At 31.8% G+C, this 19477-nt stretch overlaps 1 protein-coding gene across 1 annotated transcript; it reads right to left on the bottom strand.

Moving 5' to 3' along the window:
* Nucleotides 1–2252: 2252 nt before the first annotated feature.
* On the bottom strand, nt 2253–12203 carry LOC148312884 (protein RCC2 homolog). Its single transcript, XM_088271190.1, has 12 exons — nt 12070–12203; nt 11659–11846; nt 11424–11570; nt 11181–11256; nt 8508–8639; nt 7520–7622; nt 6439–6542; nt 6189–6355; nt 5917–6097; nt 5529–5606; nt 4780–4880; nt 2253–4016 (listed from the first exon to the last, which is right to left on the bottom strand). Exons 2-12 carry the CDS (start codon nt 11833–11835, stop codon nt 3846–3848), a joined length of 1437 nt encoding a protein of 478 aa, XP_088127316.1. The 5' UTR covers nt 11836–11846; nt 12070–12203; the 3' UTR covers nt 2253–3845.
* Between the last annotated feature and the right edge of the window lie 7274 nt (nt 12204–19477).

Here is a 19477-nt window from a genome sequence, read left to right as displayed (position 1 = left end):
TTCTTTGATTGCCAACTGAGTATTTTTTACAATAACTTGGAATTAATTCATTATCCCCCTCCCCATGTTTAAATTGTATTCAATGGAAACTTCATAATGCAGTTTTTAATACACGGCAGTAATTTTATACAGTATTAATATATATAATTCCTTATTTTATTTCTTAAATCTTGTCATTCCATTTTCTTCTAGTATTTTAGAGAATATTATTTATTGACTTTTGCACTTTAAATATGTAGTATCTTAGTATATTCCCAGTTATGTTCAATTTGTAAGTTAACAATGAAGCACAAATTTATAGTAATGAATTGGTTGAAATGTTTACCTCATTTTTGCTTATATTTTCATGCACTTGATTATGTATAATTTTAATATCAAACACATACATTTGTATGGTGTGTCTATCATTCCATAATTATTTTCCAACAGTCAACTTTATAAGTATTAGTTTAGTTAACTATTATTAGTTAAGCTTAAAATAAAAGGTCTTATCAATTTCTGAAAGATTCGTTGTTAGAGTATTAATGCATTTAATGTTGAATCTTAGATACATAACGCATTAGAAAACCAAAATTAATGTAAAATCCTTTTATCGCTGTTAATAAAGTGCCACATTTTAAAATTACAATGTTTGAAAATACCCTTCATATGATAGTATGACCTTTACCATTGGGTTACTTTGGTTTATGTTGTTTCTCATTTTTGAGAATGTATTTTGTCTCATTTATTACAATGTAAACACATCGAAAAAATCAAGTTCAAATTGAAATGTTTCAATTGTATGTGTAAATTGTTGGCATAAACCTGATCGTATTCTTCCATGTACATTTATGAATTATTTGTATGTATGTACATCTATTTATAAATTAGTATAAAAAATAAAAATCGTACACACAAAATGTTTTATTGATTATTCCTTCCAAGTTTAATAATATTCATTATTTATTTAACAATATTAATGTTATTTATCTTATCGGACACTGGATTATTCACCCTACGGACTGGCGATATAATAAATAATATTATAATTATTAATAATCAACTGGTCAAAGGCTCCTAAAAAGTGGACTACCAATGGCATAACAATCTGCCTACTTCACAAATGTATCGAAAACCTTACCAGTATGCTAAGGATTATAAGCCACCCAAACGCCAGGTCGCAAGCCCTGGGATGCTCAGACTTATAAACGATAAATGTTTCACATTTCTGACATATAAAAAAAGATGTAGAATATGGAAATCTGGGTATTTACAGGACTTACGACCTGTCACAGGCTATAAGTCACATTACACACATGTAACATTCGCCACTCTACCCATGATTGACAACCAGACTACTCAAATTTTGGAAGCCCTACATATATAATTCATCTTATGACATTATGTGATTGAGTTCCCAATAGCCATCTATGATTGGATTTAGAAAGATTTTATTTAGCAGAGACCCTTTTATTTGTATGTAAGATCCTAACCCGGATTTGTTTTACACACTGGGACGTTTCCCAGTATGTAAAACAAATCCCAGTTTTCAGGCGTTCCTGAAAACCTGATTTGAATTTTGTTATGCAGTTTTTACAGTAACCAGTTAATTAATTTACAACATTTCGAGTGTGTCGTAATACGTTAATGTAAAATAACTCCTAAGTGGAAAAATCCAGATTTCTGAACAAACATTTGGACACACTCAAAATGTTGTGGATAAATGTTTTAAAAGTTGAGACACCTATAAAACTGTTAAGTTCCTGACTCCCATTTAGAATGTGGCGTATATGAAGGATTTGATCCGCACACGACCTTGTCAGACAGAAACCCTACTTGGTTATCTCTGATCACTTAATGTCGATAAAAATATATGGTTCGATACTTTCTGAATGGAGGGGTAATATGTTCAAATTAACCAGTTCCCAGTTTAGTGACACGACTAAGGCGTTTGCTTTGCAATGGTAGGCAGAGTGCAGCTAGGAAAAATCGTATTCAGCTATAAAAAAAAAATACTTAGCCTCCACTCGTTTACAAGTGAATTTATGACTTCTCAGTGTTGATTTGCCTGAGCCAAATATATTTACATGCATATTTTTATTGACTCGGGTGAGCGGTGTTCGGGCAGTCTTGTTTTGACTTATTATGGATGATTTCTTGCACCGACGAACCACCAAATTTCTCACCAAAATTCAACTGCTAAGTGGTTAAACGGAAATAACAAATTTTTATGTGAAAAAATCAAAAGGTGTATAATAATAAAACAAGAATTCTGACGTTTTCTTTAATATTTTATTAGAAAAGGACAAATAACATTTTCTGAAATCTGAACATACATGTAAATTCAGAAATAGAAAAAAAAACTTAAAATATTAGGTACACAAAACAAACGGACATTCATAAGAACATCAATTCGCTATATCATTCTTACACTACATATTTATTATTCATAAAAAATGAGCTCAAATGTGAGTTTTTAACAAAATGTGTATATAATGATGTTCAGTTGCATTGGGAAAATAATTAGAAATCTTTGGTCCATTTACTGTGTTTTTTGAATACTATAATTTAATTTATTTAGCAAATTGAGTTAATATTTCATGAGTTTAGTATTTACTTACTATAACACCATGAAGAAAGTATAATACCACAGACTCGTCACGTATCTTAACATTTATAACCATTGAGACTTCACAAGTAAGTACCGGGCCTTATTAATGAGCAAATAATGTTAATTATGAATTTGTAACATTAAGTCAAATGGTATGAAATATGCCTATAAAAACAATTTGTTGAAAAATAATTATTTTATAACATCAATACTACTTATATAAAAATAATTATTAAACTCTTAGAACTCATAAAATATTTGGTGGAATAGTGTTCTAACAATGTTATGTTTATCATTCATTTGAAGAATTAATAGGGAATGTAAAGTACTTACATTAACATCGCCCCAAAGGGCCTTTACGAACACTAACGTTCATCTTTTTTTACCAATAAGACCATATCCATGCATTTATTCTAAATCCGAAAGGTACAATTCATTACTTAACTTTACGACACAAATATTATATTTGATTAATAATAGACACAGTCAAAAAGTTTAATACATTAAATGATTTGCGAGAATATATAAATGTTCTTAAATTAAAATTGTTTTTGTATTGCTTTATTTTGATATCAGAGTAAAAGAAATCCCTTATTCAAGTATATTTATTACAGCCAGTTTTATTATGTAAATCACTTCACTGAAGAAGTTCAATTTTTTAATAAACTAATTTAAACTAAAACTAAATTGAAAAAAGATCACGGGTGAAGTAGTAACAAAATGAAATTAACTAGAATTATTAAATACCATACAAATATAAAAAATGAGCAATTCAGTAATGATAAAAATTATTCCTCCATCTACAATAGGGATTTCTATATAATCAAATTTTAATACTAGATAAACTAGCAAGGTAAAATGAGGGGTATAGAAGCAAAAGCACCTGTATATAATAAAGAATTCATATTTTTAAACCAGTTGAATATTTTAAGTCTTCTTTCACTTTCATTAACTCCCCGCTTTTGGGTTTTCCTATTTCTGCTTTCCAGTATGAGGTTTAATTTTTATCAATCATTTACTTGTAAATATTAATTGTTTTGTAGTGGAACTTCTGCTTTCTCATACCACAAATGTAAATACATCATGATTTGAGTAATAAAATCATACAGATAAAAATAATACTTAAGAATCACAAATCCTTCCTTACTCATACAAGAACGTAAAACAGAAATGTGGCAGATTTTCCAAGTAATACAATAAGTAAAAAACACGAAAAGGAGGTAGATTAAATCTTATTATGGAATATTTTAGTTGATTAAGGTTCAAATACTTCCAGCTTTTGGATCTTCTCTTTGACGCCTTCTGCGGAGTCATCACATAGGAGCAGGGTGTGGGAGTAGCCCATGGTCACCTGCGTAACCTTGGTGCCAGACATGCGAGACACTTCGATGGGCTTAGTGGATGATTTCGTCAGGTCGCCGAGCCCCTGCACAAACATAACAACAGCGTCAGAGAAGAATGGTATTTCATTTCTTTAACACTGGATTTTACTCTTGTGATGCATCAAAATATGCCTCAACAAAGATGAAACATATTTTCATACTAGAAGAAGATGTTGTGAATGTCTAGACCATTTTCTCTTCGTATTTTATTCACTTTGCCATTATTGTGATATCAAATATATCGTAATGTAACATAAAATATATAAACATATTGATAATAAAAGAAATTAGGTATTAACTAATAAGTAACAGATAAAACACAACCATAACACACCATAAAAAATATACAGAGCCTTAAATTGGCAATTGCAGTTCTCTCGGTTTATGGTGATATGTATTTATTTTCTTCTTCTTCTAACCCTTATCTGCACCCAATGGTGCATAGGGCACTGCATCGTAGCAACGCAGTGTTATCTTGATCGTTAATTGCATGAAGGCAAGGTGATCAGCCCTGTGCTTCTTGTACCAGTCCAGAGTGATATTAAATAAATATGAGAGTGAAAATCGGCCATATTTATTTTGACCCCCCTGGGAATCGAACACGGGACCTCCAGCAAGGTAGCCAAACGCGCTGACCACTGCGCTACGGAGGTGGTATATTTATTTTATATGTACCAAAATGTACCAGAGCACGTTCGTGCAGTATTCAACAAAGGAATGTTCCTTTGTTCAATAGACCGAATACTTCTCAGCTCTTTAACGATTGATAATTGATTGGTATAATATAACAGATAAGTCGGTACTCACCAGCTCTCCGTATGTGGGAGAGGCACCCCAGGCAATTAGAGTATCATCAGCAGCAATTACTATGGAAGTATTACCAGCACCGACACTTTGAATGTTCCACCCTGCAATACAAAGATTTTTTAATTGATATTCCAACATAGACGAAGAATATGGAAGTCTAAGCATTTACAGGGCTTTTACGGGCATGATCGATTACTACACTACTAAAATTTCGTAAGTTTAATTTATGATTGAATTGAAAAGATCTTCTTTAAGTTACTTACTAATTCTAACTAATATACGCGCTCGGAGTTATCTACGTTGGTAATGTAAAATGTCAAACATTGAAGGTAAAGTTTTTTTGTAAAGAAGATTGGCGCATGCGCATTTCTGGTTTAAGTTGGTCGTACTGAATTTTGACATTATTGTAGATTGCTAAATGGTCGGTAATTAACAACATTTGGCTCAAGAAAAATACACGGCATAAATACAGAAATGTAGGGTTGACCCGCTGATGGAATTGCCTACTATACGGTTAAAACTGATGTTTTATATTGTATTTAATGAAGAATCGCAGCAGCCATTATCAGCCCGGATGATACCGCATGCTGTCTGAAACATAAGCAAGAAGTACATATGGCGCGATGACCAGAAACATTGTATTGGCAATAAACTCATTTGTTACCTGATTTTGAAGGATTTGTTCAGTGAGAGAAGCACTGGATAGTTTGCTCCAATAGTTGTTAATTAAAAATACAATTGAAAATTACCCGCAAGATCCTGTACTGGCTTTGGATACATATTTGCTTCTCCGGTGCGTTTTGTCTGGCCAAACAAAAATAGTCCACCTATGTAAACAACAAAAGCAAGACTTAAAATAAGGAAATATTTCATTGACTTATTTGCAATTTGCAGTCAAAGGACTCTCTCTAGCTTAGAGATCTAAATAAAGTAAGCAATTTGAAAATGCTATGATAAAAACAAATGTGTCTTGATACTTTTTTGTTTGCTGTATTAAAAATTTCAAACTCTAGAAACAAGATAACTTTTGTGGCATAGTTAGGAGTGAAATGAAAGTACATATTGACTGAGAAGAGTGATGGCTAGGACTCTAGGGGTTGCATACAAGAGTCTAGTATTCTAATAGTTCAAACAAACCTAGATCATTAATGGCGAGACTGTAAGTAGCACCGCAATATATGGAACGCACTCCACGGCTTTGAGTATCAAAATACTTGATCAGACGTGGGACCATTTCATTTTTGGGTTCAGCATGACCCAAACGACCAAAGCCTCCGAAGCCCCAGCTGTATGCACGCTTCTTCGAATCGATGGCAACCTAAAAAGAAAAATAAATATTTATTATCTCTACTTCAAAATAGGCACAGATGTATATTGACCGACAAATGGATAAACAAATAAGCACATACCGAATGGCTAGCACCACAAGCAACATCCACAATTTCCACATCATCCAGCGGTTGGACATGACCATCTTTTGCCTTTTCAATGAACAGAACGATACGCTTCGGAGATGTTTCAAAGTGGAACGAAAGTTTGGTCGATGTCACAAAATATTTACCATCAGAATTGTGCCCTTAAAGAAAATATTCATAATTTGCTTTAAAAGTTCAAGTAAAACAAGGAAGATCAAATAATTGATTTAAAACATAAACATACCAAGTTGGCCATGTTCCGGGAGACCAAAGGAATGAAGACCACCCTTGTAGTCAAGTATCATTGAGAAATCAGCCCCACACGCAACTTTTACTATAGGCGGACCACTACAAAAAGTAAACAAATGAATAATAATAAATACAATATTATTACATAAATCATTGGATAAATTGAATGAGATGTAAGACGTACTCCAGAAAAAAAAATCATAAATGATATGTTAAAATTTGCTTTGTTATTTTTTTACATTTCTCTATTATCGATGTTCTATATTATTTCAAGATTTATAAAAAATAATTAAACAAATATATTTCACCTGCTAATTGTAATACTCAGGTACGTTAATTGTAACTAACTAACCATCATGCCGCTTCTTCGCAGGGGTAGGCAGAGAGAATAGAACACCACACCACTCTGTCTTTGCAAACATTCTTCGCCTCTTCCACGTTCATGCATCTCCTCATAAGGGTCGCCCACTGACCACCGAACAGGACAAACGTGTACCGATATGCTCCGGGTTTCGGCCGCGATAAAGTTGATTCTAACATTATTATATTAAAATACATACAGCGGTCTTTATATATTTCATAACTAGTTCTTATTAAATGATGTACATATGATAGATGTTTGAATGGTGATATAATGAGAGAACGCAAGGCCGAGATGAGCATTATCGGTAAAATTTAGAAAGGTGTTTTGAGATGGTTTGGGCATGTGAATCGAATGAATGAAGAACAGTAAAACAAATTTATGAGACAAATGTACTTGGAAATAGAAGCAGAGGAAGACCGAGAAAAACAAGACAACAAGTATTACAAATACTTGAAAGTGGTCAGGTCAGGAGTCTGAAAAATCGGCGGGTATGTATTAGGAGATGCATGAATGTAGAAGAGGATACAGTAGATTGTTTACAATGACAGATTGGTGGTGTGGCATTCTATTCTCTCTGCCTACCACCGCAGAAGCAGCGTGATTTAAATCCTGTTGGCAATAATGAAATACATATTTCATAAGTTAAGTTAATATTTCATAATAGTATTTTCAATTTGAAATTAATGAGTTTGAGCTTAATTTTTAAAATTACCGATAGTTAATCCTGGTCGGAACGAGTAACTGCTGGTTCACAACACTTCCAACACCACACTGTCCATTTCTGTTATCTCCGCAAGCGTACACAACTCCAGAGTCTACCACAAATAATAAAAAAATGGTTAGTATCATGGATTGATGAAGTGTTATTAAAATAATAAGAATAAAGTGGAAATTAGAAATGCTCTCAACATATTCTGTGCATCAAACACAGCTCCCATGTCCGTGCAAATACATAAGCAATATGTTGACGGGAGTCACCTTAAATAAAGGTAAGGATTTATTATGATGTTTAAATCGAAAGTAGAATTTCGATTTTGAAAAATGTTATGGGTTTTCAAAAATTCGCACTGTGTGACATTATTTTGTACGCATTTAATGTGCAAGGACAAAAATTCTTTTCATTTAAATATATATAAGGCATTTCATTTATTTTTTAGAATTTAATTCTCTTAAAAATTTAAATATCTGTAGGAAGGTTATTGAAGTATTTGGTTCTCAAATATTTAAAGTTCTGTTGGAATTGTTTGGTATTGCATTTTGGTAATGTAAATTGATTTTGATATATCGATATTGGATATTTTGATCATTGTGTATTGGATATTTTGACTTTAAAAAAAAATGAAGAATATGATTTTATATTCTATATCTCTTTTTTAAATTAATATGAATTTTTTTATTACTTATCGTCCAAGTGACTCTGAATTTCAGCTATGGGTTATGCAACACCGCTTATCGTGACCGTACTTATTACTATAATTTCATGTAATTTATGAGTGAAAATCGTAGGCAAAAACACTCGCTATCTCACTAGAGGCATGAGTTTATACAGTTCAATGATTCCAAGTTAGCAGTGAAGTTACTTAATTGTATGATTTTAGTTCTATGGTTTAACATGTGAATTTACATAGGATGTTAGTAAATTAATCCGATATTTTTTTAAAGAGAAAAACTTAATACTGATTGTATACAATGTTTAATACCTGTCAAAAAGAGAGTGTGATTGCGCCCAGTTGCTGCGTGAATAACATTCAAATCTTTTAATGCTGGCACCTCTTCCGGCATGTCCTTAGTCACAGTGTCACCGAGACCGAGTTGACCGCACGATCCACGTCCTACAATACACATTATAAAACATAAGGCCACAAGTAAATATATTTTTATTGATGAACACATTTCAGAATATGGTTTGCAGATAGGATTACATGTCGCAAATAAATAAACTTGTCTTTGATGTTTGCAAGTATAATGGGTCCAAATTTCATATTGCCATTAATTTTTATGATTTAAGAAGTATATACAGGTGTCCCTCGTATAACACAGTTTCGATATTACATAGTACACAATTTGAAATGAATATAACACTGATTTGATAGTACATAAACGGTTTCGATATGATTAAACAATTATAAAAAATATATTTTAATTTTTGTTGAATAACGGAAATTTCCGATCGGTTTTTTTCAATTGCGTTCAATAAGCGGAATTCCCTTGTTAAACTGTTATTTTTTGGCTATAGTAAAAGATACTTCAGTGGTACGTAGCGGAAAATTTAAAAGTGAATTGCAAAGTACTTAAGCTAGCAAAGCTCCTTATAGAGAAATTCTGAAAGAATCGCAAGATCGAAATAGATAGTTAATTGCAACTACGTTAGATTACGTTAGTAATTGTGGAGAAACAAAATTTACGGGGAGTTTCAATCAACTTTGAGGAAAAAAAATATATTAGGTGTATCTTCTGATGAGAGTGATGATGAAAATAAATTTTGTGATCCTAATAAGCCGTTTCTATTTATTTATTTTGTCCGCCTCCGTAGTGTAATGGTCAGCATGCTCGGCTACCGTACTGGAGGTCCCGGGTTCGATTCCCAGGGGGGGGTTAAATTGATATAAGTGATTTTTTCACTCTAATATTTATTTAATATTACCCTGGACTGGTACCTAAGGCGGAGGGCTGATTACCTTTCCTTTATGTGGTCATGATCAAGATAGCACTGCGTTTATATGATGCAGTGCCCTTTGCACCATTGGGTGCAGATGAGGGTTTGAAGAAGAAGAAGATTTATTTAATACTACTTTCTAATTATGTATTTAATACAATTCTTGCTGTATTTTTGATTTATGTATTTCATCGTAATGTTGTATTTCACATTTTTGTTTTAAACTTGAACTTACTATTTCATTTGTAACGTACAAATCGGAATGATCGGAATGAATATCATAAAATATTACATCTTAAGACTTTATTTTGATATATCACGGCACACATTGACTTGTATTGTTTCAGTTAAGTTTCGTATAACGTGGTACATGTTGCCTTGATTTATATTATGCACATACATAATTGATTTCATAAATTAATAAAAAAAGTCTCATTTGATACAGTAGGAGTTAATGAGGGATATATGAGTGATACCTGTAATGCGAGTATAAAAAAGTAATTAGGCAAAGCAATGTGTTACTTATAATTTCACTTTTCTATCAAAGTGAGATGTACGGGACTTACCACACCAAATCATAAGTTTGAAGGGATGCAACATATGTTGATCGAAGATCCTTAGTGACCTACTGAACAGAATACTAAGTTTAGGGTACCAAGAATCCGAGGCTTATCTATAAACGCGAATTGCACCCTTTCAGGTCACTATTTGGTGTAATGTGGTCCATGCATCATCAGCATGTTACAATAATAGGGTGCCAATAAAAACTTATCGCACTTAATAAAAATCCCATGGAATGTGTATTTTTAAATTTTAAACAAGATCTGGTAAGTGAGATCTAAACATCCCTACAGAACCATTTGTAAGGCACCTCAACCGCAGCCTTACGTGCATCTAAGTCGATTAAGTACATAAATAAGTGTGTTTCTTTGGCCAAACGTTATGTTAACCAAGTTAGTGTGACCAACGTTGTAAATATTCAATATTCTTTGAAACAAAACTTAATCCTTAATTTTCGATACTACCATAGCGTAGATCTGTCACGAGATAAACTGTAAGTGCATAGGCAAAGGCTCCAGAATTCAACGTTTCAATGGGTAAGTAACTTCGTCGTAACTGCCCAAATCTACCAAAGGCTAGGTGTGAAATCACGCTTAACTTTTACTTAACCACCGAGAAATACAAAGGATCCCTGCCCTAATACTGGGAACGCAACAGACTTATCAAAAGATTAAGAATATTCTTAGTTTTTTCTGTAACAATACTAAACACAGTATGGATGCAAAGTTACGCATTTTACTTTATTAACAAAAATGTTAAAAATGAAACGCAAAATGTTAAATGGAAAAACATAATTCAACAAAAGGATCACATGTAGCCAATAATATAAACTGTCAATATATTTTTGTTTAGGGTGGGAAAATTACAACCGTTTTCGCATTCTCAAAATGATATAACCTTTTACAATTATAACATGGCTACAAACAAGACAAAAGATCTTCAGATACATTCTAAAATGCTCACTGCTACCATTTCACAGCTTGAACTTGTGCCGAGCTTTTGGAGATTTACTATTTCCGTTTACGTGTAAAGTAATGGGAATAATGTAATATCTTTTATGGTGGCAGTGGACATTTTAAAACAACTGATTTAAAATTAAGTGACTCGCAAATGCTTGTATGATTTCTTACTTAACAAGAAAAAACTTCTTTCTTACCTAGGGTCATTGCTCTTCCATCTTCACTAACCAAAACCGAGTGAGCCGATGTGCATCCACTCACAATCAGACGAAACTGTAAATAAGGAATTCTCAGTAAAAAATACTTACGCCACCAATATGTTCATTTAAATTGTATGTATTAAACATTTAAAAGAATTATATACGTTTTGTCCAGGATTTGACTTTTACTAGATTAAAGAAGTAATATTTGAGCATGTTAGCTTACTGCCATAACAGTACCTTCATGTCCGTGAAACGATGGAAGACATTCAAGTTTGGGTGAGTCCGGACCACCTTGGTAGACTCACGCTTTCCGGTTAATTCCCAGGATACCTGACCCGCGATTAAGAGAACCCCGGGTTCCTTACACATCTTTTTCAGAAGTTCCTGCAGAACGATAAACACATGTAAAAAAAAGTAGGGCAACAGATGTTGAAACTGGCGGAGTTCAAGTGGGAGCGTAAGTGAAACTAACCTCGGGTAATTTTGTATCAGGTTCCTCCAATTCCAGAATCGGAGCTTGCTCCGGAATAAGGTTGTTGATTGAGTCATCACTATCAGAGTCTGAAGCGACTTTCTTGTTTTTGGACTTTGCCGGCGCCTTAGCGGAAGATGGACGCTTGCGAGCTTTACCGTTTCCTTGTTCGGACATTTTATTTTCTCCTGTAATAGCAAAAATGCGTTCGGGTATTGCGAGCTGTTTGTAGAATCTAACGAAACAATACGCGCTACTCAGCACTAATAATAATATTATGATTGTTATCGAGCGTGGCACGTAAACTACAATGGTAGCGATATGCCGGCAAACAAATGCGAGTAAAGTTAGCGAAATCTTCCACGCAGATTCCATCAATTTACAATAATAATAAAAAACACAATATTTTACCTTGTTGCGATGATTTAGAAATGAATGAAATATTTAATATTAACGTTGCCAGAAATCACCTCCAAATATATCTCGTTGACCCGAAGCCGCTTGAAACCAGAGAGAAGTGGTCGAGATCATAGATTAAAATAGCTGTATAACTTATAATTACTTACACTTAGTGTACCTGCAAATGGGCGTTTTCAGCTTTCGTAATTTTTTAGCCGATTTGGATCAGAGCAGTATCAGTTATGAGGAACTACAGCTCAATAAATTTTATGGATGCTCCACTATTTAAGGAAATTGAAAGAAATTACTATGTAAGTTTAAGGCATATTCTTTCATTTGGAGGGCAGAATATCTCATTTTATTTTTTCGTAAATGTAAGATAAATATCTCAGTGAAAACGAATTTTCCTCTTTCGGAAATCCGGATGGATGAAGCTTACTGAATTTTAGAGACTATAAGATCCACATAAAAATTTAAGCAATTTATAAAAATACCATTAGATTGCAAAGCCAGACTAAAAAAATTGTAGATAAAACCGAAGTGATCATCGAAATCCTCGAAAATCACCTCTGTTCGCTTTTTTTAGTTGTAAAAAAAACTCACTCCATCTAAAGCTTTAGGAATATTAGTAGAAGATGACATTGCTAGAAAACAATGGGAAGTTATTCTAGATTCCAATAAAAACGTTTATCCATGTTATATAATAAAAAGGGAAAAATTGCATTGCTATCTTAAAGAAGAGGCGATATGTATTACTGAAAATTGTAATGAAATAAAGTTGCAAGATTTGCTAGATCATACATCTAAAAGGTTATGTGAGAAAAAATTTCAAAAAAGTTCTCGCGGGTTACTACCCGATGCTTACTTGCAATCAGGATGTTTTAAATAGAGTATTACTCAGTTTGGATCCATTACTAAATTATATAAAATGCACCCCAAGAAAAAAAGTAAACCATTTTCACACAAAACTATGAATTTACTGTTCCCTGAATCAGCAGATGATGAATGTGGAGGAGATGATTATCATGACATGTGATCATTTGTAATTTACTTTTTCTCGAATACAGTTTCAAAAATTTTAATCAGTCTACACCATGGAGAACACAACATTCAGTGAAAAAATGAAATTTTTGTTCAGTAAATTTCTAAAGGAAACAACAGACACCGTACCCGTACCTTCAACTTCTCGCGAAAACACCAATAGACGGCCAGGTGATTAAAATATTTCAAAACTGTATTCGAGAAAAAGTAAATTACAAATGATACTTGACGATTTGATTTGTATGAAAATTGGAATGTTTTTGTCAATTTCGATTTGTATGAAAATTGGAATCAAACCAAAATACTGTAATATTTGGGAGGTGCCAGAATCCGTCTCAAGGGGTGCTTTTCACACTTAAAATTTATCGCCTAGAAAACACCCTTGAGATTCCTTCAATATTTTCGAATGTTTGTTTCCAGAAATTTCTGTAATATTAGAGTACTTACGTGAACGCGTACCTACTTGAAAATGAATATCGAATCGTCAGTTTCATTTGTAATTTGCATTTTTTGGAGTGTTTTTAAAATTTTAAATTTTTACTAACTACTCAAACGGATTATAAATTGAGAAGCGTTAAAATGAAACAATTTTGCGTCAACTACTATTTCATTTTTGTTATTAATATTTTAATAAACAAACTCGATGAGAATTCGATGAAAATTATTACTGAAATATCGGATTATTTCTGTGGCGCTGAAAAGTGGGACACTTTTACCTACACATTTAAATAAATAGTATGCGACAGCCGTCTGAAAATAACAATGAAATCACACAAACATTATTTTAGTATGTGCATTTTTTCTGAATTATTCCTGCTGTATTTTATTTTATTCGTATATTTCTTGTCAATTTGTTATTGGTAATCTAAGTTGAGGTTTAGGGTGTCTGTCCACTACACGGAATTTTACCGTCCGGCATGTCAGTTAGCTTTTTAAAACGATGATTGGCTTGTGCTTTTGTCCATCTTTCTTCGGATCGGTGCGTGAACACGCTGCGCGTAAATTCGATCACGCTAAACTGTCGTAGTCGCTTTCATTTTTCAAAACCGGACTGCCGGACGGTAAAATTCCGTGTAGTGCACAATCGGCTTTATAGTTCGTAAAAAGTACGATTTTGCTAACTACTTCATAATATATATAATATAATATAGTATCGATAGCTGGATCACCAACTAAAGACCTAAAAAATTAGCTAACAGAGACACAATTACTGCTAAGCCCTAGGAAACAATTTATTGTTGTAAGTAACACCCAAAAGGTTTACAGATTACAGTAGGTCTCCACATTCAAAGACTTAAGGTTAAAAAACACAAGGCGGATTCTTCTTTTTGTTAGTATTGTGAACACATTTTGAAAAATATTGCAATCAACAAAAGTAGAATTTGTACGTAAACTCAAGTGTGGGATATTGCTGAGAGGGAGACAGCAATACTTATGACCAGAGCAGTGTTTCAGTTTATTCCTAGCACAGGTTATTAGTAATGTGGGTTATTTAAGGTAATAAAAAAAGTAATATAATTAATTTATTTTTATTATGAAAGATAATACAAAAATATTGCCTATACACCACTTAAAATGTACTCGTAGATATATAAATAATAATAATAATATGCGAGTATGTCTGACAGTTACAGATTTACATAGTTTGTCATTACTCAAAAATATTCTTATTTGATTCATTGTATGGCAGTAGTTCTCCACACTTTATTTGGCACCCCATCTGCTTAAATTGTACCTCTTGCATATAATAGAAAAATGTTTTAAAGTGCTGCTGCTTCAAATGTATAAAATATATAGTTATTCCTTACTATAATTATTATTCTCACATATTTTGAATTACTCTGGTTGGGAACCACTGTTGTATGGCCAGTTACAAATCAATGTACAATGTATCACAATATACAAATGATTATTAATTAAAATGTTGATTAGGAAACATTGCCCATTTTGAACACGATTGATTTGATTTGGATTTGATTTTATATTCACTCCAGCACTAAAATTGTAACATGGAAGACTTAATTTTTAAACTATTTATGATAAAAGTTTTCCTGGCAAAACTGCACTAATTGATATTTTTAATGACTAAATAGACTAAGCTTAGTGCATACTATGGCAAGGCATTTTTACAATATCAAATTATTATAATATATGGCTTTTGTAGGCTAAAGTTTTATGTAATGTATACTTATACAACATACACAAACATTTTGTTTTGAACTCTGTGCTCTTAAGACTTAATGTAATCTATCTATGCAATAAATAAATATAAAAACCTATAATATAATACAAAGAGATTGAAAAATTCACCAATTGATTAGCTTCGCTAGAAAGACATGGATATTGTAACTTATAAAAGATTATCATATTTAGCAATACCAGTTGTCGATACATAATATTATTACACAAGACTATTTATTACATTTAAATCAACAGAGCAATAGTCCATAAATGTGGTACGAGTATTTTACCCCACACAAATTGGAACCAGGAGTTTTCTTGTCTTACTCACTCACGCCTCTGCATATTCAATAGTTTCTCGTCTAGTTTTTAAATCCTGGCTTGCACTTTTCTCGAGACTTGATAAGTTTTTCTGTTCCATATCTATTCATATCGCTGATTTGCATGTCATGACTAAAAATTTACAAATTTTCCCAAGTGGCATTTAAGCTCTTTAGCTTAACAATTTTAAGTAGTAACATTGCTATATTGATTTAAAATAATTAGATGGAATGAATTTTTGGCGATACGTTTATGTATATGACTACTTAACAAATTGATGGCACTTTTTAGAAAAATTACTAATTTCAAGTTGTGTCTCTCTAGTTACAAATAAGCTATATATGTACATATGTATATAAATACTTATGTGCATATATCACTTTATAATGGCGTAGGCATTCATAAATATAAGTGGCAAAAAAAGAGAAATACTTAGTATACAGTACCCAATTATCCAAATAATAAATACATAATAATATATCTTTGTTACCAAGATAAGGTTCCACACGTTTTTGACAATTTCAAACCAGCAAAAATATTTTTAATGGGCAGTCGATTATAACTTGGTATAGAAATTTTGTAATAAATATGAGGTACAGTAAAAGTGGTTTAACTTGTGCGGTAGTAGTAACATGAAAAGTAAAATTTGTATTATAAAAGATATGATAATAAGACAAAGGATAATTTTATTTGCAGAAACTTGAACCAGACATGTAAAAAAGGTTTTCACAAAAAATGTGTATAATTTTATTTTATACAAAAAGTATAAATGAAACAATAATATTAACTAAATACTATAAATAGACATGGAAAAGATATTAATATAACTTACGTGTTATTATGACATTTCTATCTGTATTACATATAAGATTGTTTAATACGTATAAAGAAAACTTATTCGTCTACAGAAACATGATACATAATGCAAAAAAATGTTTACAAATTCATAAATGCTACCTACTTTACAAAAGAAAACAAATATATAATTCCAAAGAAAATCTCTAAAACGTGATGCCTTTATGCATATATTATTACCATTTTCTGTGTTAAAAAAATTTTAAAAATAGAAATCCTTTTTATCGTTATATATATATATATATATATATATATATATATATATATATATATATATATATATATATATATATATATATATATATATATATATATATACGTAAAATATATATACAACATTGTAAACGAAAATTAAAATATTTTTCGGTAGATTGAAAATAAAATTATTCATGTCATCTCAAGCATATTACTTAATAATATATTATTGAACACATCAAAAATACGCACTGAAAATATGTTCAGTTAAAATAAGGCACATTTTAAATTTTTTATAATAATAAATGCTAACATATAAAATATTAGTGGCAATAGAAAGTTTCAGTTTTTCTCATTAAGGAGTTTTTGACCATGAGTTGCATTCCAGCTACTATACTCATATTTTTTTTTGTATTATATCAGTCAAAGAATATTAAAAAAAAATATATATATATATATATATATATATATATATATATATATATATATATATATATATATATACACATATGTAATACTTTTTTTCATGGTGGTCAAAATGGAGGTATTTGTTTAAAAAATATATATTTCAAATTATCATTTTTCAAAAATAGGATAAAACGATTTGATGACTGCAGTAAAAAAAATTGAGGTTGAAATCCAGACAAATTCAAAACTGTTTCAACAGATAAAAGATTCACAGCCAAATACATAACAACATCTTTTTCGTCTTGTTATTTTAATCCTTAAGTGCGGAAATAATTTTATTAAATTTATGCGAAAAGTGTCAATAATAGAATAAAAATTATAGCATATATATATATATATATATATATATATATATATATATATATATATATATATATATATATATATATATATATGTATATACATATATGTCAAATTAAGGTAATAACTAATGTATTACATTATGATTTTACCTCATTTATCTTAAGGGACACATACAAATTCCTATTGGAATGTACATAACGTAAGTTTGTACGAATACAGTTATGCAGTCCCAGCTGCCCTAGCGTTTACTGATATTCTCATTCATTTCCATTTCGTTATTTAATATTTTTATTCCATTTTCTTTCGACATAGCTGTTTATGTATGTCACTCAAATGTTAAAATAGTTAGACTGGTTTTTAGTTAACGACTGGTGCCATGTTGTCAAATTTAATTGGCAACAAATGTGTTTGATAAATGAGACAATGATAATCTCTTATATATATATTAATAACAATTAATGATTGTACATAATATTACTTTGCTGAAGAACTAAAGCTGCAATATGAATACTAACGAATTTATTTAAAATAAACTTATATCATACTTGGCTATCAGACTGCCTGCAACATAACATTGCCCTATTACTACATTGATACACTTTGTGTACAATACACAGAGCTTGTCAGTGTAATAGTTAGTTATGGGTCCCCTGATTGGTGGGCATCGATGGAACACTGGTTTGTGTCAGAAAAAACAAAGATCCATTTAGTGTACTTTCTTACTTAACTTTTCTAATCATCCTGTTATTGCTTTATTAACTTTTTTTCTATGTTAAAATCCTTATTTACTTTTTACAATGCTTCGCCTAAACTTTGCCTTATTTTTCACAATACATATTTTTTACTTTTACGTGGTCCAAAAATGAGTAAATATAAAGAGTATTTTTTTGGAAATATCATTTAGTTCTTTTTTTAAATTTTTTAAATAAATAAATAAATTTCAGTCACTTGAGTCCTATATGATAAAGTGTGTTCATTTGTTCTAACTATTTGTCAATAAATATTAACAAATCAACATACCCACTGATATCCTCAACACATCTAGCGTAATATAATACATACCAGGGGTGTTAGTTGAAGTTTGCCGGTTTTACTCATAGATGTCGCTAGAGATATGTATACATTTCTATGATTTGTCATCTTTGTCATATTTTTCTATGGATACCTTCAAAAATACACAAGTTACATTCTGCCAAAATAATAGTGTCATAGTTGTTTACCTAAGTGAATATGTCGAGTTTCGTTCCAAGTAAATCGCATTTGCGGCATTCATTGTTTTTCTTATTTCGTCAAAAGAAAAAAGCAGTTGAAGCTCATCGGTTGCTGGTAGAAACTTATGGTGAACATGCTCCAGTGATTAGAACATGTGAGACATAGTTTCGTCAATTTAAAAGTGGAGATATCGATTTAACAGACAATGAGCATCCTGATGCAATGAAAAAGTTCGAAGACGAGGAATTGCAGGCGTTATTGGATGAAGACCCAACTCAATCGCAACAACAATTGGCCCAAACACTAAATGTGACCCGAGGAGCAATTTGCCAACGTTTAAAAGCCATGGGAAAGAAAAGTATGGAAAATGGGTACCACACCAAATGAACAAGAGACAAATGGAAAATCGAAAAACCATTTGTGAAATGCTGCTTCACAGGTTCGAAAGGAAATCTTTTCTGCATCGAATTGTCACGGGGGACGAAAAATGGATTTATTTTGAGAAACCAAAGCGGAAAAAATCATGGCTTTCACCTGGTTGGCCGGCCCATCGACTCCAAGGCCAAATCGCTTTGGCAGTAAGACAATGCTCTGTGTTTGGTGGGACCAGTGTGGTATGGTGTACTTCGAGTTATTAAAACCTGGTGAGACGGTGAATATGGATCGCTACCGACAACAAATTATCAATTTGAATCATGCGTTGATTGAAAAACGGCCGGAACGGGCCTGAAGACATGGCAAAGTTATCCTACAACATGACAACGCACCGCCTCATACAGCTAAAGTGGTGAAGAACACTCTCAAAGCATTGAATTGGGAAATATTATCGCACCCGCCGTACTCT

This window comes from Brachycentrus maculatus, unplaced genomic scaffold, assembly GCF_059751285.1.
Source record: "Brachycentrus maculatus isolate JH-2025_06_01 unplaced genomic scaffold, ASM5975128v1 h1tg000029l, whole genome shotgun sequence".
In the NCBI taxonomy this organism is placed as follows: Eukaryota; Metazoa; Arthropoda; class Insecta; order Trichoptera; family Brachycentridae; genus Brachycentrus; species Brachycentrus maculatus.
This window is presented reverse-complemented; position numbering and strand designations above follow the sequence as displayed.